Here is a 26,467-nt window from a genome sequence, read left to right on the forward strand (position 1 = left end):
TTTCCTCCATAAGCCAGCCCACCTGAACCACCCTGATATTCTCAAAAAGAATTTTAATTAATGAATAAAACTTGATAAATGGATAATTAGCTTTTGAAGGTGAACTCCTTAACAGGGAGGTAATTCAGTAATGTCCTAATTGTTTCCCCAGCATCAGACCTTAGCTGACATTTGGTTTTAGCTTCAACAAAACAATTTCCAGTCTATGTTTAGAAAGAGCATGAACAATTTCCAATGACTTGGCCAGATATTATTCACAAAGCCTGAATTACACACTTTGAAAAATGTGAAGTTGTGTGTTATTCAACATCCGGAATCCCATTTTGGCAAGGGATTTTTGACTTGAAGCGCTCAACAGAAACTCACAGGCAGTTCTGTAGTTTAAATTTCTAAAAAAACAAAAACAAAACAATATCAAGGATATTTTTGATGCTGTGTATTTAGCTATTGTAAACTATGGAGCCTAATATCATGTGAATTAATTTACTTTATTTCCTATGTGCATGTAAAATATATGTGGTCTCCACACTGTAGACAAATCTAAACACTAACTCTTTTCTCCTGAATGTGGGAAGTATCAGTGCAGCACTTTTGATCACATTCTTTTCAAACTGACAGATTGTATTTGAGAAAGAGTATCAAACCCCTTAAGAATCAAAATACATTCAGTATGTACAGAAACATTTCTGCAATTACCTTCAATTTGTTTTAAAGAAAGAGCAAGAGAAATAAGGACTCATTTTCTTATGAAATGTACTTGACCATTCTTCTGGAAATCCAATTTTTACGTTTAGCAGAAGACAAATCCTCCTGTTCCGAAACCCAGATTGCATGCCAAAATCGCTTACTTCCTTGATTTTGATTCATAAGAGAATCAAATGTCTCCTGATTACCGCGGAATGAAGCCCTCTTTATCGCATTTACCATTGATCTGTTGAAGACCACATTCTGGTGAGAGAAACCTCTCTTGAAGTTAATATTTCTAAAGCATTTCCCCTTATGGACACTGCCTCTCCGACATGAGAGCTTAGTGCAGTAACAGAAGGAACTGGAAGACATGAAATTCTAAGTATGGGGAGTGGGAGAGCCTAGAGGCCACCCATGTGGCTGTAGCCCAATAGTTAGGGTCTCTGGCCAGAAATAAGGGAAAAGGACCTCTCTGCACGAAGCTTCCAGAAGTCGTGTCCATATGCAATAGCAGCGCTGTGACAGAGAGTATTCATCAGTGTGAGAAAGCTAATGTTATTACCCGTAGAGGTGGGATTCTTCTGCATGCCAAGGCATTTGCGTTTGAGTCAGAGGTCAACTTTGGTAGTTGTTTGTTTGTTTTTCTTTTTCTTTGTACCAAACTCAGGTCATGCACAGCAAGCAATTTACCTAGTGAGCTGTCTCACTGGAGAAGAACAAGTCCTTTTAAAACATATTTGGAAATGAGTTAAATAATTTTAGTTCTGTAGAAAGATGGCCAGCGTCTCTAAGTTTCATATCTACATTGAGATTTTATTTTAGCAAATACAAACATAAAGTTTGAAAGTTACCATGAAAATGATTGTACTGTTTTCTCACTAAAAAGAAGTAAGCAAGCACATGAAAAAAAAAATGGTTCTTATCCTTCGAACAAGAAAGAAAGATAAGTCAATAAGTCAAGTACTGGCTGGAGTTGAACAAAAACATAGTATTTTACTTCTTCCTTGCATGCTACACACTTCTTCTCCAACATAAGTGAGGAGACACATTTATGATTCACTCAGAGCCTCTATTCATCCTGGAAATAATCGTGTTGTATGTTGTAATGGGAAGACATTCAGAGGAGTTGCCTGAACCAAGTAGAATGTATAAACATTTGTAATTTTCTTCTTCCAAATATACTTAAGGAAAGAAAAGTGTATCTGAAATCAGAAACTTCGACTGTGATTTATATTTTTGGAAACCTAAAAATAAGCAACTGCTTTTATTTTTGCAGACTAGGAGAAGAATAAAGACAAGAGTGAACCATTCTCCTAGAATCATCAGTGACTATCCCATACCCATGGGCAATGTGGATTATTGTCAGAAAGGAGGCAAAACTTGAAGATGTTTCTAGAACTACTAAAGCAATGGGGAGATTTTAGTATGTAAAATGATTGCTAGAATCTTTTACTAAAGCAGAAAAGTTCAGATAACCACCTTACAAAAATGAACATTCATGTTTTTGCAACTAGAAATTTAATTTAGTGTAAGACCGCAGGTGAGATAAAATGTATTGTGCTTTACACTTCTGTACATGAAATGGGAAGGTGTATGTCAGACTAGGGAGATGTTGCCATTTGGGAGACTTTACTACATGTCATATGGGGACAGTGATTGACATATGGGAATGCACGATTGCATGTGCACACACGACTGCATGAAACACAGTGTGTTTCTTTCCTGGGGAGCTGAGCAATCTTTGAGGCAACCACAAGGCAATTAATTCAACTACAACTAAGATAAAATAAATGTAGTAATAACATTGATAATCATCATTTAATAATTATGATGTAATTTTTTAAACAAAGTCTCCATTTCAAGTGTAAAGGCCCTTTGAGAATATCAAGGACTACTGAGGAAGGTTCCATAGCCTTTTTTGACAGAAGAGCAGAGCCACTGATGGTGGGTGTGCAGGTCCATGGAGTGGTACAGGTTCACGTCCAGAGCATTTGGAACCATACTAGTCAAGTTAAGCTCTCCATATACAGATGAGGACATAGCAAGGAATCTGGTCAGTACCAGGAGAGGGAGTCCTTGATGTGACCAAGGGTTGCATGAGAATCTGCCTTTGTGCAAGTGGTAACTATGGGGAAGTTTATGTACCTGAGGGATGCTTGAGAATCTTCCCCTGTAACCAATGACTGTGGAGAAGATCATGTGAGTGAGGAATGAATCAGAATTTCCCTTTGTGTAACTGGTAACTATGTGCAGGTCCCTGTCTTCTCTCTCTGTCTCTCTGTTTCCATTCCCCCCTGTCTCTCATTTATACACACACACAGAGACACACACATTCTCTCTCTCTCTCTCTCTCTCTCTCTCTCTCTCTCTCTCTCACACACACACACACACACACACACACACACACAAGCAAACAAAACTTCCTTGACAATACACACTATATGCAAGAAGTTGTTTTCATTTGTTATTACTTACTGGATTTCATTAGTGTTGCTCTCAGGAATGTGGATGGGACTATTATTTGGGTTAACCACTGCAGAAAACGAATCCCTTTCCTCTGGTAGCTAATTGCTCCCAATGATTCCTCACCAAGGGATAGAAGCTTCCAAGAAATGTCTCTATCCCCAATAAAGTGTGGACAGACAGACACATCTTGTGAAGGTCTGTGTAGGCAACCGCGGCTATTGTGGTTTACGAGGGCAATGGTCATGTTATCTTCCAGGAGACATAATTTCACAGCAATCCTCCCTGACCTCTATCTCTTACATTTGTCCTCCTAGCACCTTCTGTGATTATCTCCAGATCATGGTGGCCCATTTAGGACTGAGTATTCAACAAGTCAACGTCCTTAACCTTCTCTTTTGTTTGTGTGATCACTTGTTTTAATAAACCCAAAATAAACACAGATACTGCATGTCTCTTCAGTATCTGTGACAATGCATATCCTAAGAAGCTAGAGCTCTCACTCAAGGCTTTGAGCCTGCTAGCCAAGTCCATCCCCAGTCAACAATGCCTTTGAGAATCTGAAGTATCATTATTAAATTGAATCAGGCAAACCTTGCCAAAGGATTAATGATGGACAGAACTCTAATTGTATTGTTTAAAAATTGTTTTAGAACATTTATTTATTTATTTATTTGCCCATGTATGAGAAACTTGTGTGTGTATGTGTATGTGAGGCCATCAGGCATGTGCATGACAGCTGCTTGGAATTCATTATCTCTTTCACACTTCATGTGGGCTCTTCGGATTTAACTCACCTTTAGACTTGCCTTGCAAGCTCTTTACCTGTTTGCCTGAGAAGTTCTTTCATAGGACCCTGCCTAATACTATTTCCTAACTTATGGGGACATAAGAGAGAAAAAAAAATCACATGAATATTTTTCCATTTTTTTCCAGAAAGGCAAGCATGTAAACCACAGCCCCTTCTGTTTTCATTTCAAAAGTACTGAGTTTAAAAATAGCGATTTAATGTCAAAGTTTGTAAGAAGCCACTTGATTATTAGAGAAAACAATATTGTCTCTAATTTGTTCTCATGAAATGCATATATATTAAGGTATGTTGAGATTTGCTATCTTTAGTACCAAACTTGTCCTGTCAGTAAATAGGTGTACTTGGCATCTCATCTGTTTTGATATGATTTCTTCAACTCTTTTGTTAAGAATAAGCATTTTTAGGGGGTGGCAAGCTGGCCCAATGGTTAAAAACAAGGTTGCTCTTGCAGAGGACCTGGATTTAGTTCCCAGTACCCACAGGGTGGTTCAATCCATCCTTAATTCTAGTTTCAGAGGGATAAAACAACCTCTTCTGACATTTGAGAGCACACCTTACACATATACATACAGGCAAAGCACACACATAAAATAAAATTAGTAAATCTTGAAAATTTTAAGTAAAGATAGCCAAGCATGTAATTTTGTGAGAACTGAACATTTTGTAATAAACTGGCAATCAATTTTCTCTAAACTGGGCATGATGACACATGTCCAAAATCCCAGGAGTCACTTGGGGAACTGACAAGAGGGAAATGAATTTAAAGGCTGTCAGGATAATACAGCAAGCTCCGTCACAATGTTTTCCCCTGGAATCTCTTAGGGGTTAGTTTAAAATTAACTTCTATTAATTAAATGTTTCTGGAAAAATGCCACATTAAAAAGTATATTTTAGCTGTTAGGGAAATGTTCTTTCCACTGAGAAAAGAAGTGAAAAAAAATATGACTAAAAAGATCTCAATTAAAAACATTATTTTAAGCATGAAGAGCCATGGTCCCAGGAAGAAATCTTTTTAAAGCATGCCATCAATTCTTCAGAACAAAAGAGAGTGCTTAATATCAATGTAGCTCTGGCCTGAGATAAGTTTCATTTCAAATATGTAAGCATTTGGCCATTATCAAATCATGTTTTGAAACAATTTCATTCAAATATATTGAAATAAGCTTGGATTTTAAAACTATTTGAGTGTCAAAGGACATCCACTAAATTCAGTTTCTTCTTAGCATGGTATGAGTTACTATTGATCATTATCCAAATTTATTTGAAAAAGAATTATAATAATAGGAAGTGAGTTTTCCCAGGGAATCCTGGCCCCTGTTCTCTGACTCTCAATTATGGTACCAGACCCTTTGGCTACCTACCCGTTTCTCTTCCACTACACAATATATTCACACAAACCATATCAAAATTAATTAAAATATAGTTTTTTAAATCAGATGTAATCAAATAAAATTTATTTTAACTATTTGATAAAAATTAAAAATGTAATCTCAATAACTATTTCTTCCCCATTTTTGGTTAACCTGAACTCAAATCCATAGTAGATCCACATCAGCTCCAGAAAGACATTTTTTTTTTTCCACGTGTGCTTTTCCTAATTTGGGTACCTCGTACATAATTATTCACTGGTAGACTTTTTGGTTTTGCTAACAAGGTGCAATGGAGCCCACAGTAGGTTTACTCAGTCCAACTTCAGAAATACTCATGAAAGCTACAAAAATCTACAGTGTTCCTCATTCAGGAATGGTGGTCCTTTGCTTATAATCACAGTACTTTGGAGGCAGAGGCAGAAGGGTTGAGGCAAGCTCAAGACCAGCCTAGGCTAACGAATGAGTATCAGGTCAATCAGCCTAAATAGCAATACCATCAAAAATATTTCTGAATGAATTTATATTTCACAACTCTAAAACATAAAGACTAATTAAACATTAATATTATTGTCATCTTTACCAAATAGTTTCTTTTTGATAATTTTCCTTCTTTCATGTTCTGTTCCCTGCTTGGTCTTGAGATAAGATTAGGGCTAAAATTTATAATTCAAAATCCAGGTTCTATGAAAGGAAATAGTTAGCGTACACAACCCCAACAGTTAGCACCATGATCTTGGTGTATAGCATTGATTCTCTACATTGCAGCCATTTTTCATCCTTCTACTGCCGCAAAGCTACTATTATTCTCATGTAAAATAAAGTTTTTCTTTTTGAATTTTATGTTTATGTGTGTATTCCTGAATGTATGTATGTGTATCAATGCATCCAATGCCCACAGAGGCCAGATGAGGGCATTGGTTCCTTGGAACTGGAGCTACAGATGGTTATAGCCCACCATGAGTATGCTGGGAACTAAACCCCAATCATGGAAAAGAACAGCAAGTGCTTTTAACTGTTGAGCCGCTTTTCCAGTCCTGGTGTTTCTTAACATAAAGCCAATCGAATCATTAAAAATAAAACATCACCATAGCTTTAACAGAAATGGCAGATATGAAAAGCACTGAGAGGTCCATTCAAAAGAATTTTGTATACATATGTGGGCACTGTTAGAACTGCTTGCTCTACAGTTGTTTATTTTAGAATACACCTTTACTCATTGAGGTGAGTCAGACCAATCCAAGACTTTCTCATGGCCCTGATGAAAGGACAAAGGGAACTTTAGATTTTTTTTCCTCTTTGTCCAAGAGTAGATTTGGAAAGGCTGGTCTAGGGCAGGATCCAGCATCACACAAGAGTCAAGTTTGCATCTTTGGAGACGCAACTCTTCTCTCTGGGCTGTGGTTATCAATCATAAGGCACGTGTTTTTGTGGTATCCTGTGTGGTCTTTGTCAACATTGTCTGATTTAGGTTTCTATGGGTCATGCCCATTTTCAACCTGCAAGTTTGTATGATGATCTTCTTCTTAATAAACTTGTTTGATATAAGTCATCTACTTACAAAAAACCTCCTGGTCCCAGGCATTGCTTTTGTCTTCTTTATTCCTTGTCTTCTCTATTTATTGTTTCCAGTCCTCCCAATTGGACACCTAGCTGTTTGCAATCCTTATTCCTGTGGGTTTGGTAATCATTTTAATCTAACTCTGGACAAATTATCTTTAGAGATGGCATGTCATTCATGGAAAGAATTTTCTCTGTTCTAGATAACATTAGTAAATGTGGTAGATTATTAATACTCAATTTGATCAAAATAACAATGGTCAGATTAAATCAGTTCCAAATATATATGACTGTTTATAAAGTCAACCCAGACATTAGGAAGGACGAGTTTCTATCAGATCTAATGGAAAAGAAGATCTCCCTATTAAAGATGTTTCTTAGTTCATTCAATGTTGCTAAGTACTCCTCTTCTACCCTGAGGTCATTCCTTAAATTTTGGGATCTCTCATGATCTACATAGACTTCTCTATCACAAAGGAGATTTTCCACTCAATGAGCCTGTCCTACATCATCATGTGTTATTCTGGTAAGCTATAAATCTATTTCTGGAAGAAACAACTTTGACGGTTACATAGGGAAAACATGTCAACAAGTCCATCTTTCGTTGTTAGCTGCAATGCCATTCTCAAGCCTAGTAAGTGGGCAATGGAGACCTGCCACATAAATGATCCATTTCACCTCTGCTTAGAAGTGTTTCTGTTTACTGAAGGATGCAGAACAAAGACTAGAAGAGATGCTTTGGAGATAAATCTCTCCTTTTATCATGTGTATCAGCAATTACTAGACAGGGTGTTTATTGTCAGGACTCGGTTCAGGCATGACAGGAAGAAATAACTAATATTTTAGCTGTAAAAGGAAAGGTCTGAACAAGGAGTAGGTCTTGACTGAAACTGAAACCTGAGACAACATTAATTAAGCCTTAAGTAGTGGGATGAGGTCCTCAAATGCCTACTGATTCTGTTGTACATTTGTTAACCCAGCATAGAAAAAGAGAGATTGCCCATAATAGATGGGCTTGATTACAATAAGTGAATATAAATTGAGCCAGTTAACAACTCCCCCAGTATTAAATTATGAAGCCTAGATTCTAGTTGAGAAGATAAATGCCTTACTGTGCTGTATACACCCAGGATGGGAGTATATAAGTAACTGACTTGCTTTATTCACTATAAAAATGCAGTTTCATATCAGAGATGATTCCAAAAATACTGCTTTAATGTACAAATATTAAACTGGCTTAGCTTTTAATCTGTAAATATTTTACAAATGAATTTAAAGCAAGGTATTTTTTGACTATATGAACTAGCCTTGCTGCTCAGAGACAAAATCTACAATAGAGATTCGCCTTTAGTGTGTGTGTGCTAGTGTGTGTGTTACAATACTAGTAGGCCTTATGCATGCTAGGCAAGCAGTCTAGTACAGAAATGTATTCCCAGCCCTGTTTGTTTGTTTGTTTGTTTTTGAAACCATTGTGCTGGTTGCTATTTCATAAACTTGAGGAAAACATATAATATCATATACATATCTGGGAAGAGGGAATCTTAATTTAAAAAATTCCTCCAACAGACTGGCCTGTAGGCAAGTATATGGGATAATATTTTGCTTAATGAATGATGTAGAAGGTTCTGCTCACTGTGGGCCCTATCGTTCCTGTGAGGATGACCTGGGTGTAGAAGAAAGTGGGCTAATCAGTCTAGGTGGAACAAGCAAAGGCAACATTCCTTCACTTCTGCTTCCGATTTACCCCTAAGCTTCTGCCTGCTGTGACAACCCATGGCTACCAGGACTTCCATGATAATGGATGTGATGTAGAAGTGGAGGTGAAATAAACCTTTTCTTCCCCAAGTTGCTTTTGGTCATGGTATTTTATTGCAACAACATGAACCCTAAGTAAGGTAACTACTGTATTTGTGTGTGTCGGTGTGTGTGTTCCTGTGTGTCTGTGTGTCTGTGTGTGTGTAGGAAATGGAATAGCTTGAAGACGTTAGTTTTCTCTTTCCACTATTTGGGTCCCAAGAGTTTTCTTGATGGCAAACACTGTTACTGTCTAAGCTGTTCTGTCAGTCCCCAGCACTGTTGAATTTTAACTTTTAAAAAGATCAGTTTTTAATATTTTATATGTGTGAATATTTTCCCTGTATACGCCATGTGCATGCCTGGTGCTGGAGGCTAGAAGAAGGCATCAGAACCCCTGAAACTGCAGTTATGCATGATTGTGTGTCATTATGCGGATACTGGGAATTGGATGCAGATCCTGCAAGAGCAACCGATGCTTAAGCTATTGAGCCATCTCTTCCCCCCGCCAAAGTTTTATTTTATATTATTTTATTTGAGGTGGCACTACCTAAGCAGCTTCGGTTGGCTTTATGCTTACAATTTTCTTTCCTCGGCCTTCTGAGTGGCTGAGACTGCAGGCCTGTACCACCAACAAAACTGACTGTCACTTTCTCTAAGCTTAGCCTGTCATGCTTATGCCTTGCAGAACAATAGTTATTAGTAAGTGCTACCCATGCTCCCATACAGACACACAGATATGTCCTTCAGTGTCCACACAGAATTGAGGCCTGTAGATTCCTTTGCACTTTCCACTCGGGGTCTGATCTTGGTATGGTTTCTGTTTGACTCTCTTTCTTTGAAAAGAATAGGACATTTTGTACCTTGGACTTACTGTTTAATCCTTGAACTTCTGGTCCTTTTGCCTCTGTTTTCCCAGTGCCGACATGACGGGCATGTGCCACCATGTCCAGTTTGGTGCAGTGTTGGAAATCAAATCCAGGGACGTAGGCACGTTGGGTGGTTCATAAGGTCTACCAGTCAACCTGTGTCCCCAGCCCTTAGAAGCTGGCTGTTTCAGACATGCTGAAACATGAAGACACAGAGACATTCACTCCAACCTGAGCTGCAAGTAGAACAAATTGCTGAGCCTTGTTGAATCTAGTGGTTTGCAGATGTACACAGTCACATCCACAGTGGCTTCCACCTTATCTTTTTAAAGATTTCTTTTCAATCATGTGTCTGGGGGGAGGGGTGTACGGAGTACAGACACACCTATAGGCCGGAAGCTTTGGATCTCCTGGAGCTGGAGCTAGAGGTAGTTGTGAGCTCCTCTATGTGGAGGCTGTGATATGCATGCAGGGTTCTCTCTCTAGCACTCCCATATCTTTTCTTGAAAATTTTATTTCTTTAAAATTTAAAAAAAAATTGATTTATTATTTCTTGTTCTCCTGAGTTCTAAATAAAGATTATATCATCTTCACTAATTATTTCATTGCTAACAAAGTTATGTCTCCAGTCACATAGCGATGAATTTTTGTCATGGTAAGAGGTTCCAAAAGCACAGAACGAGAGCAGTCCTTTCCAATGAGGCAGTGGCTAGAGAATTTGCCGAAACCCACTTATTTTCTGTTTACGGAATGGAAACAACCATTCTTCAGAGATCCCATCACCTATCTTTGCAGGAGAAAAGCACAGTAGAACCCCAAGAACCTTTTGCTCTGTCCTAAATTTTCTGCAAGTATGGCATAAATGTTTTCTGCAGGGTCTTTGACACTTGTAATGTATTTATATTGTTTCAAATGAAATATAAAGCACTCCCAGATCACACTTGCAGTGGGTAAGATACACAGAAAGGGAAGTATAACCCTGAAGTCAGACAGCCTTCGGGGATTTTCACAGTACCATTGCTAAACTCCCCGGGGGAAAGACTATGGCTTTAGCAGTCTGTATGGTGATAGATGCTGATTGAGTAAAGATAAACAAGGCAGAAGGAAGAAATCACAGAGAAGCCACTGGAGGTTCATTGGTTAGGCTTCATCCTTTATTAGGTAGTGAATAAACGACAACTGATGCTTAAAACTCCAATTTAAGAGACCATTTAAACAAAAGAGGTTCCGTCGCGAAGTGAGGCAGACGGGGTCCAGGTTTTTCTGAGTGTTCTCATATGGCTGATGAAGAAAATATGGCTGATTTATTTGTTCCCAGCAAACCATTAGAGTTACTAAACGCCTTGTGACCCAGGACGCCATGTGACCCGCGGGCCCTGACTTCTTGCAGACTGGTTCCTTCACTTTGGTGAAAATGGGAGGAACAATGGAAGTACGGGATGATGGAATTGCATCGGTAATGAGCACAGTGGCCTTTGTCGGGTACAGGGCCTGAGATGCAGTGAGTTCAGTGAACAACCAAATAAGAAAATGAACCCAACACAATTAGGAGATGCTGGTCACATGGTAACAAACTCTGGGTAACTAAGTCCACCTGGCTGAACTAGCCCCATCCGTAGGCAAAAAAGAAATAAATGAAAGAAGTGCTTGCTAGAACAGAAGGCCGTGCTTGGAAAGACCGTAAATGAGAAATCACTAGGTTCAATGGCAGATAGGTCTAAAAGATCTTTGTGCCAAAGACTGATGGAATGATTATATTTTCATAATCTTGCTTTCCTTCTACTTTCCATGTTTTTCTTTACAATCTTTCTTTTTCTTTCCTCTTTTAAAAATGTTGTTTTGGTTATTTGTTAAGTAACAGGTATATATAGCCCACTGCTTTAAAGATACAGGTAGAGACAAGTTCTACAGCTAGACACTGGAAACGTCCTCAAAAGACCACAGTCAACAGTCAGCACCAAGCACACTATGCTTATTCTCTAAATATAAATGACAAGGGCTAAACACCTCTCTCTCCAGGAACTCCTTAGTTCTCTGTTCCTCTCCGAAGGTCACTACAATTGAGATGAAAGAAGTTCCAGGAAGGCCACACTCAATCCATCACTAATTTTTAAATAGTCTTTATAAAACCTTTTCAAAAATATTTTTTTTTTTACTTTTAGTCCTAAGTCACAGAAGGCTGATGTGTACATGTTTTGTTCTTGTTCTCTTGTCAAAGGTCATTATTCTTGAATGCAATAATCTGTCTGCATCCAGATCCATCTTATCCACAGGGGCAAGCTAGCTTTCTATGGGAAAAAGCACACTGCCTTTATCGCAAATTAAAGGCACAGCTATTTCATGCCATTTGTTACCAATTTAATGATAACATGTAACACTGAGTGGTTATAGAATTATCTCATATAGATTTTCTTTTTATAAGTTATTTTCTTAATCTTTCTAACATATATACAATATACATACATATATATATTTATATATATATATTCCCCTGATAAATCTTTTTTTTTAAGTTAAAACATCAATTACTTTCAGCTCTGTGGTGAATATAAAGGCAGTTCTTATCTCACAATGCCACTAGAGAAATGATGGTCTAGGGGACCTTGCTAATATACTTTGTTGATGTCCTATCATTGGTGTGCTGTGAACTCATATTAATTGTTCTTGACAGTACTAGTATTTAAAAGTATGTTAGGTGTTTATGTCATGTCAGTAGGGAAAAGATAACAATAAACACAACCAAAGCTCACGCTTACGTCTGTCTTTATACATTTCTATTTAAAGCAAAGCCTTCTGCTATGGCTCTAGAATGACATAAAGGGTTATTGCAGATGGCTAGTTTTCTCTGCTTTTGTGAATCTGTGCTCATGTTACAACATCAACTGAGGTTCTGATGGCTTCTCATGTTAGAATAAAGGTTATACTGATTTCTTACTCCTTGCCCTTAACACATGGGATGATATGTTTTCAGATACACTGCCATTTCAAACACTTCGCTTTCACCAGCAATGCCTGTTCTGAGTGAGAAAGTAGTATTTGGTGATGAAGTGTCTGTCTTATTGCCTCTCTACCTCTAAGTTTACAGGAGGGGGTGTTGACCATGTATGCTTTCAGGATACCATCTGATGTTTGCTTGTTTTTGTTGTTGTTGTTTTCTTTTTTTTTTACTGATTAATAGGTATGAAATAGCAGTTCATTCTACCTTTTTTTTTTGCAATTCCTTAAAACCTAAAGGCAAAGATTGAGACACAGCACTATTGTTTGACAAGACATCTACTGTATCTACTTTTGCTTGGATACATACCCAGGAACCGCTATCTTAGTCAGAGAACCAGCAAGGGCACTACTATTCACAGTGTTGCTTTTGTTTTTGTTGCTTTTTTCTTTTATATATATATTATTATGATAATCTACAGAGTAAATTATTACATATACATTGGAACCAGTTAATGCCCTTAGACAATGTATACTTGTTTTAGAAAGCAGGAAAGACAATGCAGGGGAAACAGGTGCCCAAAAAGCACAGTCACAAAGATTTCAGAAGTTCTAGATACCACTATGAGTCAGTGCTGGAGATAACTTCTAAAACAAACAGTGTTCAAGAAGAACACTTTAATTTGGAGAAAATGCCACTCCTTCCCTCCCCTCCCCCAACCCCATCCCTCACTTTTATTTGTTTATTTTTTTTTAAATAACCTTTTCATTTTACTATCAAAAGTCCTGGCTCTTTAGGTACACTGGAAACTATAAATAAACAGTGCATAGTTCTCTTTTGTTTGATTTTAGTTTCATTTTGTTGTCGTAAAAATTATTGCAGTACAACACCTCCTGTTTGGGTAATTCAGTAAGGAGCAAAGAGCACAGGAGTGTGGGTGGTCCGAATGGGTCCAGGAGCTGGCCTCAGGAGGGCTGGAGGAAGTGCTGAGGTCTGGAAGAGGGTGGCTGCTGGGGCAGTTCGAAGACTGAAAGGGGAATTCACTGCCACAGCAGCTGCAGCTGCGGCCGCTGCCAGCGGGTTCGGGAGAATTCTGGGAGCCAGTGGCTTTGAAGCTTCTTTTGAAAATACTAATTTCACCTGCAAAGGAAAGAAACTGTTAAAGGATCAAGAACAAAAAGCTTTAGAGTTTGTAGTTGAAATCCAGAATGGTAGGTCTTAGTAGTGAGCAGCTACAAAGGGAAGTACTGGTGGAAGGCTAAAAACTGGAAACTGTACAATTGATCCCTTTGGAAAGGTAGAGGATAACTACCCAAGCATGCTAAATCATCTTCCAGAGATGGAACTCTACAATTTTTTTTACATTTTGGTTAAAATTTATACCACCACATGAGGTCCCTCTTTTGAGGAAAAGTACAGAAGATACTGTGCTAATCAGTATACACTCAGCACATGTCTTGCAGCAAATAATTGTTCTAAAAATGACATTAATCACACCACCATGCTGTCAACTCTAGAAAGAATTGCTGACATATTGTGAGAGGACATGTTCTAGGACCCATTTCTCTCAGCTTCTAAAGGTCCTCCAGTGTTTTTAAAATAAACTCTGGAGGATATAAAATAACAAACATGCTCAGACAAAATTTAAGAAACACAATTTAAGAACTCATCCATCTCTGACATCCTTTTTGAAAGTGTTCAATACCATCAAGACCACATTCTAAGTCATTGCTTAGTTAGTTCAAAAGCCACACTTTCTCAAGTCTCTGTGCTCAGGGACAAATCTTAGCTTAAATAGATGAGCTGAGGATAAGGGTGGAAAACACTGGAACAAGCCATGTGACTCAGAGTTCCATTGGTGGAGGCCAGGCTGGACCAGAAATTCAACTGTTTCTAGTTTCTTCAGTATCGTCCATCCATTCTACCTAATAACTGACAACCTCCACCCCAAACATCTACAAAACAGATTGTGGGGCATGAATAACTTCGTGTTCTCTTTTAGGAAGCAGCAAAGGTATCACTCACCCCTAGTGGATTTGTTGCCTTCTGCAGTTTGTTGTAGGGACTGTATTTTGGTTTGGGGGGCTTTCCAGCAGCTCTGTCTTTGTGCCTTCTGCTGCTAATGTGCTATGGAAAGCAACAAAAATGACAGCTTTCAAAAACACATTTAGAACACGTCCATGAATATTATTTTCACCTGGAGGGAGATGATGCTGATTTCAGGCAAGTTTCACAAAGATAAAAGGAAAGGAGCATTGTACACTTCTGCGTTTGGATACCGAAGCCTTTCACACGATCATTTTTAATATACTTTCAGTAAATAAAATAATTTTCTTTTCTCCTCTGCTTTTGCCTTATCACAGCACACATCTCCCAAAAGTATTTACAGAGGACAGGATGTCTGAAGGAATTTTATGTGCAAATAAACAAACATGCCCAGACAGGCATGAATGAATTTCCATACTAATATTTATCCTCATATTTGTGCAGCCAAATGCCAACACCTTAAATTCTAAAAATAAATAACTAAGGTGCAAAACATCATCCATCCACAAAACACAACACAATATGAGGGCTGAACTTTCAGCTGGCAATGTCCTACCACATTCTTTAGGAGGCTATTTGGAGCACAGTTAGTGCCCATTGTTAGTCATTGCATCAACAGGTGATTATAGGAATTAGAAATAAAGTACAATGAATAACAAAAAAGGACATACAATAAAAGAACAACGCAATATAAAATTAGTCATAGTATAAAACTATCTAACTATGTTTAAAATAGAACAGTATCGATTGGTCTTTAAAGCATACGAATAGTTTTCAGTGGAAAACTCAATAGAGAAAAATTCTCATAATGCTGTTTCTCCCAAAGTGCCTACACAAGAAACAGACAAATTCATTGCCAACAATTTCCAACAGGTATTATTTATTTACCATTGCATCTTAGTATTCTCTCAACAACTAAATTAAGCAAATGCTAACATAAAAACAGTGAATAAAAGATAAATGAAGGTGTGATCAGGTGGATGTACTACCAATAGGTGGATGAAGAGGTAGTTGGATGGCTTAGTGAACGAGTGGGTAGATGGATGACTGGAAGGATAGGTAGATGGGTGAGTAGATGAATGGACTGATGGATGAGTGGATGGGAGGTTACTTGGATGAATGGTAGATTACTGAATGTTTATATGGATGGTTTTGTTGGTAAAAGGACGGGTAGATGGATGAGTTGTGGATTGGTGACTGGATGGACGGTGAGGTAGATGGATTGGAAAGAAAGATGTGAGAAGAACAGGAACATACACGGACAGCTCACGGAGTGGCCCCTTGGGCTTTCAATTTTATGGTACCTGTTTGAGTTGTGTTTCCGAGTTGACATGCACATCACATATTTCACAGTGAAATGTTTTGTTTTGGAGGCCTGTGTTTCCCTTAGTAACAGGTCCTTTGCCCTTCATTCCTGCCCGAGGAAAAGCCTTGATAGTTCCACTTCCATTGCGGGCTTCTAGCATTGTTTTGTGCTTAGTACCTACCAGGGATATTTAGGAAAAAAAGAAAAAAAATATTTAAAAAGGAGAGAAAAATATTGTATTAATGATAACCTTCAAATGGAACACCAAACCTGAGGCTGGACTAAAATACATCTAGGGCAAAGTAGATTGTAAGAAGGAACATTTTTTTTTACCAGATGGTATGAAATTATTAGCTTTTTAAAATACTTGATGCCACATATATGTACCATTCATAAATAGAGTAATTAAATGGTAGGCCATGGGCAAAATTCAAAGGATGTGATTTTGTCTCATTTCCTGTTAATATGACATAAATGATAGCTGATGATGAGGAGTGGCCTGTTTGCTAAAGGTGGTGTGCACCAAATATAATCAGCTTAGGCATGGTGGTCTCACAACAGTGGCACTAATTAAATACCTACTTCTAGGCAGAATGCAAGCAAGCTATCCTGTTTCTGTTTTAGGCTCAAAGAAGAAGACCAACAGTAATAGCAAACATGGCATTAATTTTTTTAAATTTTATTTTTGTTTGTGAGCCGAGCATTTAATAGCCAAGCCATTTCTCAAGACTTTTTTAAGTTTTAGAATCCAGAAGATGATGTTGGATCCTCCAGAACTGGAGTTATGGGCAGCTGTCATTCACTTGACATGGGTGCTAGGAATAGAACTGGGGTCCTCTGCAAGCAGTCTTAACCACTGAGCAATCTCTTAAGTTAAATGTTAATTACTGCCGAGCGGTGGTGGCACACGCCTTTAATCCCAGCACTCGGGAGGCAGAGACAGGTGGATCTCTGTGAGTTCGAGGCCAGCCTGGTCTACAAGAGCTAGTCCAGGACAGGAACCAAAAGCTAAGAAGAAATCCTGTCTCGAAAATCCAAAAAAAAAAAAAAAAAGAAAAAATGTTAACTACCATTAATACTTGTTTTCTGGGATTACTATTGTTATATATAGTTCAAAGTGACAATTTCCCTTCAAAAATTACTTAAAATGTTCCACATTTTTCTAGCTAATAAGTCTTTTTGTCCACTTGATGACATGCTTTTGCTATGGAATTTTATTCTATCCTTTATGGCATTCAAATTTTTAAATTTCTTTTCTGTACCACTTCCTTTCTACTTGTATTAATAAGATTGTTGGTCACTTCTATGAATATAGAAATAAAAGTGTTTCTGAGTCACATGTACAGAATTCTTGAATATTCATAAGATGTTTCTGAGTCATGTGTACAGAACTCTTGAATATTCATAAGCTGTTTCTGAATCGCATGTAAAGAACTCATGAATATTCATGAGAAAATAATGCTATGAGCATGGTACAGATGACATCATGCTAAGCAAGAGACAAAACCAGCAAAGAGCTTCATAACCACATTTTCCTCATTCAAAAAAAAAAAGAAAAACCAAGCATTACTTCAGCAGGCCCATTTCCTAGAGCACAGGCTGCTCACGTGGATGATGACTATTCTTAGTGCGCAGCTGTTAAAACGCTTTTGTGCTAAGGGAGAGAATCAATGTCCTGCAGGAAGAGATGGTGCACAGAGGCTTAAAACACAGAGTGGGCTCACAGTGCTGCCTTGGATGCCTCGCCGCCTGTTTTAGGTGATCGCGCTTGCAGTGTGGACTATACAAATGCTTCCACGTCCTCTGAAGATGGAAGAGAGTAGGGGACACTAAGGCCCAAGGGAGCAAGCAAGACATATGTGGGTATCTATCCAACATATGATTTTACAGATATTTTAGACAAAATGGGAAACAGTTATGAGGCCATTTTGGCTATGGAAGGTGGAAGGTATGGGCCAATTCTCATTCTGATTTTCATGAGTGACCTCTCATTCAGCTTAACTTCAAATCATTTGTGACTTGGAACTGGTATCTAATATGTAGAGCGCACACACACACACGCGCGCGCACACACAAATACACATATACTCACATTCATACATGCAAGCACAAAAGAGAAATCTAAAAATGTAGCAAAGGTGGTATAACCAGGACCTCTACTAAGTGCTCGGCTCTCTGGCTATGATTAAGCCTCAAATACAGATAAACTTTTGTGCCACTTGACCTTATGCTCGTAGCTGCAAGGTGTCAGCTATAATAAATAGCTACTATGTAGTTTTTATAAGATTTTCAAAATGAACAAGCTGTATGTTCACTAAATGTAACTAAACTTCAAAAATAACATTATATTCTTAATTTTATAGCATTTATATATTTGAGAGAGAAAAATGTGCATTAATAATATAAACATCATTGCTATTAAAAAGTTACCTTTATTGAATATTTAATGCATTTCAGAGGCTATGCTGAAAATCTCTCCTACTCACTAGCACCAAGAGTTCAGCGCTATTATCATCCCTTCTCTAGGGAGGACAAAACAGGAGCTGAAAGGTCGGGTTACATGCATGTGGTCATAAAGCAAACACCATATGAAGTCCTAGTAAACAGAAAATATATTTCTGGCTATTTTTCCAAATACCAAGGACTCATAAGCCATTAGGGTACAGTTGTATACAAGGCTTTCTTCGGCACACCATTCTACACAGCAGTATAGCCTTTAAAAAAGATGGTTTTCACTTCAAGTCTTTTGATGGTCTCCAACCTGTGCTGTTCCCTACAATCCATGTTGCCCCCACTTAGCAGAGCTTTGTGAATCCTGACATATGGAAAGTGCATCTCTGGTCAGTGATGCCATCTCTGTTTACAACATCCTATGAGTATTTTGTACAACTGAGACCTGCTTCCATGACTGCTCAGCAGGGCATTGCAAACTCACTTCTGCCTTTGACTTCTCCCCTTCTGAGGAAAAAAAAAAAATACCTTTGGAAGTCAAGTGGATTGAAACCTTTGTAAGAATGACATTGGCATTGCCTCCATTTTAAATTCCATGCCTTCTGAAAGGAGAAACCACAATTTAAACTCATAAGCCATAGGGTTTTCAGAAACCCTTGTATGTGTTTGTTATTTAGTTTGAGATACCTTGGGCAAGGTAAATACTGTTCCAAAATGGGAAGAAGGGGTTTTTCTTCCTCATCGTTCTATGTTATCCTTGGGGCTTCTTTCTCTTTATCCTCCTCCTTCTCCTTTTCTTTTTCTTGCAATTCCTTCATCTCTTCTTCCTATCTTTCTCTAACTCCTCCTCTTCCAAGTCCTCCCTTCTTCCGTCTACTCTTCCTTCTTCTCTGGCCCTGGGAATTGAACCCATAGCCTCACACACACTAGGGAAGTACCCCCTGTAGCTTTCTACCCCAGACCTATGACTTTCTTTTTTTGTCTGCTTTGCAAGTTGGATGTTATAGAGAGGAAAGGTGAAGGAGATGGGAAACAAAGGCCTCATTAATAAACATTCAGTTGTAAATAATTTCTTAGATAAACAGGGAATATCTTTTTAAAAGAAACCAAACAGTTCTACCAACTCAAATTTATCAAAATGTGAAAAATGGTTTTTATGTACCAGTACTTTATTTTCTATTTGAGTTTATTTATGATTAGTGAATGTATCTTAAAGGGATCATACGTGTCATGGAACACTGGGGCGGTAAGCAGACATCTTTGTGGAGTCTGTTTTTTTGTTTTTGTTTGTTTGCTTGTTTTTATGTGTGAATTGAAATCAGATTGCCAGGTTGGTGTGGCAAGGCCTTTACTTTACCTAATGAGCCATCTCCCATCCTCTTTCTTATTCAGATGTGAGTTTTTAAAAGATTGGAGAACTTAGCTGAAGTGATCGTGCATAAAACGTCTTATGGAATCAAATATTCTTTTAGAAATGCAAATGATTTTTAATGACAGCACAATGAATAATCACTTATCCAACACAAGAAATTAGAACTACTTCCTTTTCCTTAAATAATTAGGTTACAGTAAGCGTCATAGTCATTGAATTTTCATTACAGATCTGATAGTTTCTTTATTTTATTTTTTTAAGATTTATTTATTTATTTATTTATTTATTATTTGTACAGTATTGTCAGTATTCTGACTGCATGTAAGCCTGCAGGCCAGAAGAGGGCACCAGATCTCATTACATGTGGTTGCTGGGAATTGAACTCAGGACCTTTGGAAGAGCAGGCAGTGCTCTTAACCGCTGAGCCATTTCTCCAGCCCTGATAGTTTCTTTATAAAAGATTTCTGTAAATGGAAAGAATCTGCGTATTTTTTAAGTGTCTTGATTTAAATTTTGTAAGTGTTACTAAAGTAGTTCCAGAGGGAAAATGTATCCTTCTACAATCTATATTGGCATAGTTTGAATTTTTCCCATTTATAAATAATTCCAATGCTTTGAATTTAATCCTTTAATGCCCATTTACACTCCTGTGTTTAACACCATGTAACTACAATCTCAGTGCTTCACGGAACTGCCAATAGTCATCTAGCTGCTATCTTACTCACAAGTTCATTTCTTTGGGCTATGGATAAACATTAGTCTACGAGCTTAAAGGGATCCACAAAAACAACACAGTGCCAGATGCTGTTTGGATGTGTTTGGTTAAATTCTTCATTATGTACTGTCTTTTGTGTGTTAAAGAAGAAAAGCACTAACACCTGTACACTCAAAATGAATGCTGAGCAACGCAAGTCCAGGTACTCTTCTTTAAGACTTTTAACTATAAAATTAATCTTTTGTCACCCAGAAACCCATATAGAATGCACCTTCTATGTTAATTACATTTTACTTTGTCTCTGGGGAAAATGAAACAATATATTCACAAACGTCTCTAGAATTGCATCCATGGTATCAGAGGGCCAACCAATGACATACGTGATTAAAATTATAGTACTTCTGATGTTCTGACAGAAGACACCTGCTCCAACAGATGCCACACCAGCAGCCAGATCCCAAGGAAAAGCCCCCACTCTTGGACCACCAACACACCCTTAACCCCAGAACTCTCACAGTAGAACTCCAATAGCTCCTTCTCTCATTACCACCCTATTTTTCTCACACCTCCAAGCCTACCAGATCTCTAGCCCACAACTCAGGCAGAAACCTCCTGCTGGACCACAGATCACTCTTGCCGTGAGAAGTTCAGGCTCCAACTTGGCTTGAGACCCTCTATGCAAATCCAACAAAGACAGACTCAGAAATTCTCACCTATATCTTTAATCACCTTAAACACAGGTGCCTAAACACCGGTGTAAGAAGACAATCAACAATAGCCAATGCAGTATGTCACCACTAGACCTCACCCATTCTATTACAGCAAGCACTGAGTATTCCAACACAGCTAGAGCATGCGAAAAACACCTTAAAACCTGCTTGGCAAAGATGATAAATGTCCCTAATGAGGAACAGAACAAACCCCTTAAAATTATCCAGGGAAATACAAACAACTGGAAAGAATAAGCGATCCCTTAAAGACCGCTAAAGGTGGGGGGGAGGGGCAGTTGATGCAAAGGAAATAAACTGTACAAAACCTGAAAATGGAAATTGAGGTCATAAAGAAAACACGAACTGAGGGAGTTACAGAAAGCGAAAATCTAGGTAAGTAAACAGAACGACAAACACAAGTATCACAACCAGGATACAAGAGATGGAAAAGAGAATCTTAAGCACTGAATATTCAATAGAAGAATGGATAAACTGGTCAAAGGAAATGTTAAATCTAAAAAAATCTCCGATACAAAATATACAGAAAATCTGAGACACTATGAAAAGACCAAACCTAAAAAATAATAGGAGTAGTTGAAAAGCCCCAAAAAACATATTCAACAAAATCATAGAAGAAAATATTCCCAACCTAAAGAAGGACATGCCTTTAAAGGTAGAAGAACATTAAAGTACATCAAATAGATTAGAACAGAAAAGAAAATGCCCTCTCCACATAATATTAAACACACAGACAAAGAAACAATATCGAAAACTACGAAGGAAAGGACAAGCAACATATAAAGGCAGACCTATTAGACTTACACCTAATCAATGAAGTCTTTAAAAATCAGAAGGGCCTGATCAGATGACCTGGAGATTCTCAGAGAATGCAAATGTCAGCCTAGATTATTATATGCAAGAAAAAATTTCGATTACCATAGATTAAGAAAACAAGATACTCCATGGTAAAGTCAAGTTTAAACAATAACTATGCACAAATCTAGATCAACAGAAGTAGAAAGAAAACTTCAACCCCAATATGTTAGCTACATTCTCAAAAACACAGAAAACAAGTCGTCACTCACCAGTAAAACCCTGAGAACAGAAACCACATACACACACACACACACTAAAACCACTACAACCAGCAACAACATAATAATAAGAATTAACAATCATTGGTTATTGATCATTGGCCTCAATTTTAATGGATTAAATTTCCCAATAAAAAGACACAGACTAAAAGAACAGATGGGAAAACACTATTGATCCTTCTCATACCTAGAAGAAGCAGACCTCAACATCAGAGATAGACATTACTTCAGAATAAAGGATTGGAACAAAATTCACCAAGAATGTAGGCCCAAGAGTCAAGCTAGTGTAGTCATTCAAATACCTAACAAAATAGACTTTAAAATAAGCTAACAAAACTAAAAAAAAAGACATAGAGGACATTTATTACTCAACAAAGGAAAAGTCAACCAAGATGATGTTTTTAATTCTTAACAACCATGCTCCAAAAACAAGGGCACCCATATTTATAAGGAAAGCACTGCTAAAGCTTAAATCACACACTGACCCTTACATAATTTAAAGTGAGAGAATCAAATACCCCACATTTGTGTGTGTATATATATATATATATATATATATATATATATATATCATCCATACAAAAATGAAACAGAGAAATATTGGAGTGAACAGGCATTGTGAATCAAATGAACATAACATATATACAGAATATTTCACCCAAACAAAAGGCGTATCTTTTCTTTTCAGGATTTCAAAGAACATTCTGCAAAACTGACAATGTACTAGGTCACAAGACAACTCTCACCAAGTACAAGAAAATTTGAAATACCCTCCTGCATCTTGTCAGACTACCACGAAGTAGATATCAACAACAACAGAAACAATAGAAACTCTACAAACTCATTGAAACTGCACAACTCTGTACTAAATGACTATTGTGTCAAGGAAGAAATATAAAAAAAATGAAGACTTCCTAAAATGTAATGAAAATGGATGAACAACATAACAAAATGTATGGAACCCAACGAAAGTGGCACTAGGAGGAAAGTTCAGATTACTAAGTGCCTACATAAAGAAACCAAAGAGATTTTATACTAGCAAGTTAGCAATGCACCTGAAAGCTCTATAGCAAAAGGAAGAAAACACACCCAATAGGAGTAGACAGCAGGAAATGGTCAAGCTGAGGGCTGAAATCAATAAAGCAGAAATAAAGAGAACAATGCAAAGAATCAATGAAACAAAGAGTTGGTTCTTTGAGAAAATCAACAAAATGGGCAAACCTTTATCCAAAAATTCACTAGATGACAGGTAGAAAAAATATTCACATTAACAAAATCAGAAATGAAAATGAGTATGTAACAACAGCCACTGAGGAAATCCAAAGAATCATTAGTTCATACCTCAAACACCTGTACTTCATGAAATTGGAAAACCAAGGAAATGAATAATTTTCTTGATAAATACCACTTACTAAAGTTTAATCAAGATCAAATAAACAATTCAAATCATTCTGTAATTCCCAGGTAAATAGAAGCAGTCATTAAAAGTCTCCGAACAAAACACTCAGGACTAGAAAGTTTTAACATAGAATTCTACCAAACTTTCAAAGAAGAGTTAATATTAATACTCCCCAAATTATTAGACAACATAGAAACTGAGGAGACATTGTCAAATTTATTTTATAAGGTCACAGTTACTCTGATACCCAAACTACACAAAGACTCAACAAAGAAAGAAAATAACAAAACAATTTCCCTCATGAATATTGATTCAGAAATAATCAGTAAAATACTTGCAAACTGAATCTAAGAACACATCAAAAAGATCATCCATCATGATCAAATGGACTTCATCTCAGAGATGCAGGGATTGCTTAACAAATCTGTCCATACATAAACATACATAAACAACATAAAAAACTGGTTAGTTTCCCAGTTTTACCAGCAACTTCAATTTGTTAAGAGATGAGACAAGTAAAAAGCAATGTGTCAAACAGAGACAAGGAAACCTTTTTCTTTACACCACAAAGGCCCTAGCAGAAATAGAAAGACAGCTATGGTAATAGAATCCCAGGGGTGAAGGTGACGTGGGATTATAATACAAAATACACAATGAGTCAAGTGTCCTAAAAAACCTTGGGAAACTCTGTGTAGACTGGAGGTCTTAGTAGTCAGAGGTGATTAGAGGAGAAACATGACATTGTAGAACGCTTATGAGCCAATAAGCAGTCGAACAGCAGACATCCGGAAGCTTCCTTTACTCAGAATGCCCTAGAACTCTGACTATGGTAATACCAAGGAATTTCCCTGTGAAAAACCGTATGACTATCCCAACACATTAAGAAGAGGCCCTGTAAGAACAGGACATGATTCCATGCTTTTGTGTTCCTTATTCAACCCTACTCAACAGTCAATAGGCAAACAAGAAGTATACTTCTGGAACATAATGAATGATGCTTAGTTATTTGTCAAAACAGAGTTTTTTATTACTTTTACCATAAACTGGTATGGTAGTTACACTAAGAATGGCCCCTAGAGGTTCACATATTAGAATGCTTGACCACCGTGGGGAGGCACTACTTGAGAAGAATTAAGAAATGTGACCATTTTGAAGGAAATATGTCATTGGGGGTGAGCTTTGTCCTTTCAAAAGCCAAAGGAAGCTTCATTCACCCTGCCCAACCATTCTTCCTGCTACCTCTGAATCCAGATGTAGAACTCTCAGCTATGATGTCTGACTGTGTGCCACCATGCTTCCTGCCAAAGGTACTAAATTTTTGAGACTATAAGCAAGCTCCAATTATATCTTTTCTTTTATAAAGATTGCCATAGTCATAGTGTCTCTTCAAAGAATTGGACACTAACTAAGACAAGTTATTTGGATTTTTCTTATTTATATCTTATTTCCCATTTTTCCCAGACATAGTCGTACTATATAAGATAGTTCTGGTTCGCAATGAACTTACAATTTTCCTGTATCAGTTCCCTAAATACTAAGACTAAAGGCATATGCAATTTCATTTAGTGTCTTTTGGTTTGTTTAAAGTATTTTCAATAAGTTATATATATTCTATAGCAAACTCCAAAAATTCAAAAAGGCCAAAGCTTGCCTATGTGCCATTATACATCTCCTTCTGTTTCTGCCTTCAGTAGAAGCACAGCATTATGGGTAAATTTTCAGGAATGTTCTAAGTCAATGACTTCACTGGCAATACTACATTCCTTTGCACATTGGGCAACCTTTAGCAAGAACTGCCATTTAACTTCATAGCCAGAAAATACGTGTTTTCATAGCTCTAAAGTCATTTCTTCCGTTTGTTGCCTGGTAAAAGGTCATGAATATGAAATGGCTAAATCCTAAATATGCACAGGAATGCACAAGTTATTTTTATCAAGTAAGCCACCCCAATCATTCACTGCATGGTCCTGCAAACATATTTCTAAACTACAGTGCCAGCATGTTGCGTAATTAGTATGTGTGCAGTGGTAAGGATTGCCACCATTGCACAGATCTGAGGTAAAAAGCACATCTATTGGCCGTGTGGCATTCTGGCAGTGGAGGCAAGAGAAGCTCAACTTGAAAATAATTTAAAGGAGCATGAAGTTAGTGGTGAGCATGCGAGATCTCTTTCATAGGCAGGTGGGACAAGGAGGAGGCTTGTGGAAGTCAGTTTTTGCTCACTACAGGAAAATAGCAAAAGCATCCACTTAGAGAAGGTATGTGTGGGCTTGTGCTTTTGGAAATCTCAGTCTTTAATTGAATGGTTTCATGGCCTCAGGGATTTTTGATAACTAAGTATTTCATGGCAGGAGCAATTTCGGTGAAGTCATCTATTTCACAGGCAGAGAAGGACAGCAAACAAAGAGGACAGGAACCTACAACCTCCTCCATGAACATACTCCCAGTGACCTAAAGACCGTCCATTAGACCCACCTGTCTTCCCAGCACAGTATTTTTAATTATTGCTTGAAAATTTCACACTTTGTATTTTGATCTTGTCCCCTCCTCCACCTCCTATTGGTACCCTTCCAATGTTCTCCTCCCAATTCCATAACCTCTTTTTCCTTAAGGGATCTAGTCAGTCTAATTAGTACTGTCCCTGTAGGCATGGGTGTGGTAGGCCCTACCTATGAAAGATTGTGCTACTTTCACAATTACCACATCAGAAAAAAGAACCTTTAACACACAAGCCTCTGAGAATTTAGGAAGGAATAAGTCTGCACTGTGTGTGGGTTTGTGTGCACTCATTCTCGTGTATATGTGACCTGTGCATGTTGGTACTCCTAGTGGTCAGAAGAGGGTAGTAGGTCCCTTGGAACCAGGGTGAAGCACTATTTAGATGCTTC

General features: G+C 37.7%; 1 protein-coding gene across 4 annotated transcripts in view; it reads right to left on the reverse strand.

Moving 5' to 3' along the window:
- Positions 1–10,486: 10,486 nt before the first annotated feature.
- Znf385d (zinc finger protein 385D) overlaps positions 10,487–26,467 on the reverse strand; it is a 910,681-nt gene continuing 894,700 nt past the window's right edge. For all 4 annotated transcript variants that reach the window (XM_041662856.1, XM_041662858.1, XM_041662859.1 and 1 more), the window contains 3 exons: positions 15,837–16,015; positions 14,512–14,613; positions 10,487–13,626 (listed from right to left, as the gene is read on the reverse strand). In XM_041662856.1, the coding sequence (XP_041518790.1) occupies positions 13,393–13,626; positions 14,512–14,613; positions 15,837–16,015 (515 nt within the window). In that variant the 3' untranslated portion in view covers positions 10,487–13,392. The remainder of the gene's footprint in view (positions 13,627–14,511; positions 14,614–15,836; positions 16,016–26,467) is intronic.

Source organism: Microtus oregoni, unplaced genomic scaffold (genome assembly GCF_018167655.1).
Source record: "Microtus oregoni isolate MIOR12 unplaced genomic scaffold, Mior012 000013F_ref0000133, whole genome shotgun sequence".
Taxonomy (NCBI): domain Eukaryota; kingdom Metazoa; phylum Chordata; class Mammalia; order Rodentia; family Cricetidae; genus Microtus; species Microtus oregoni.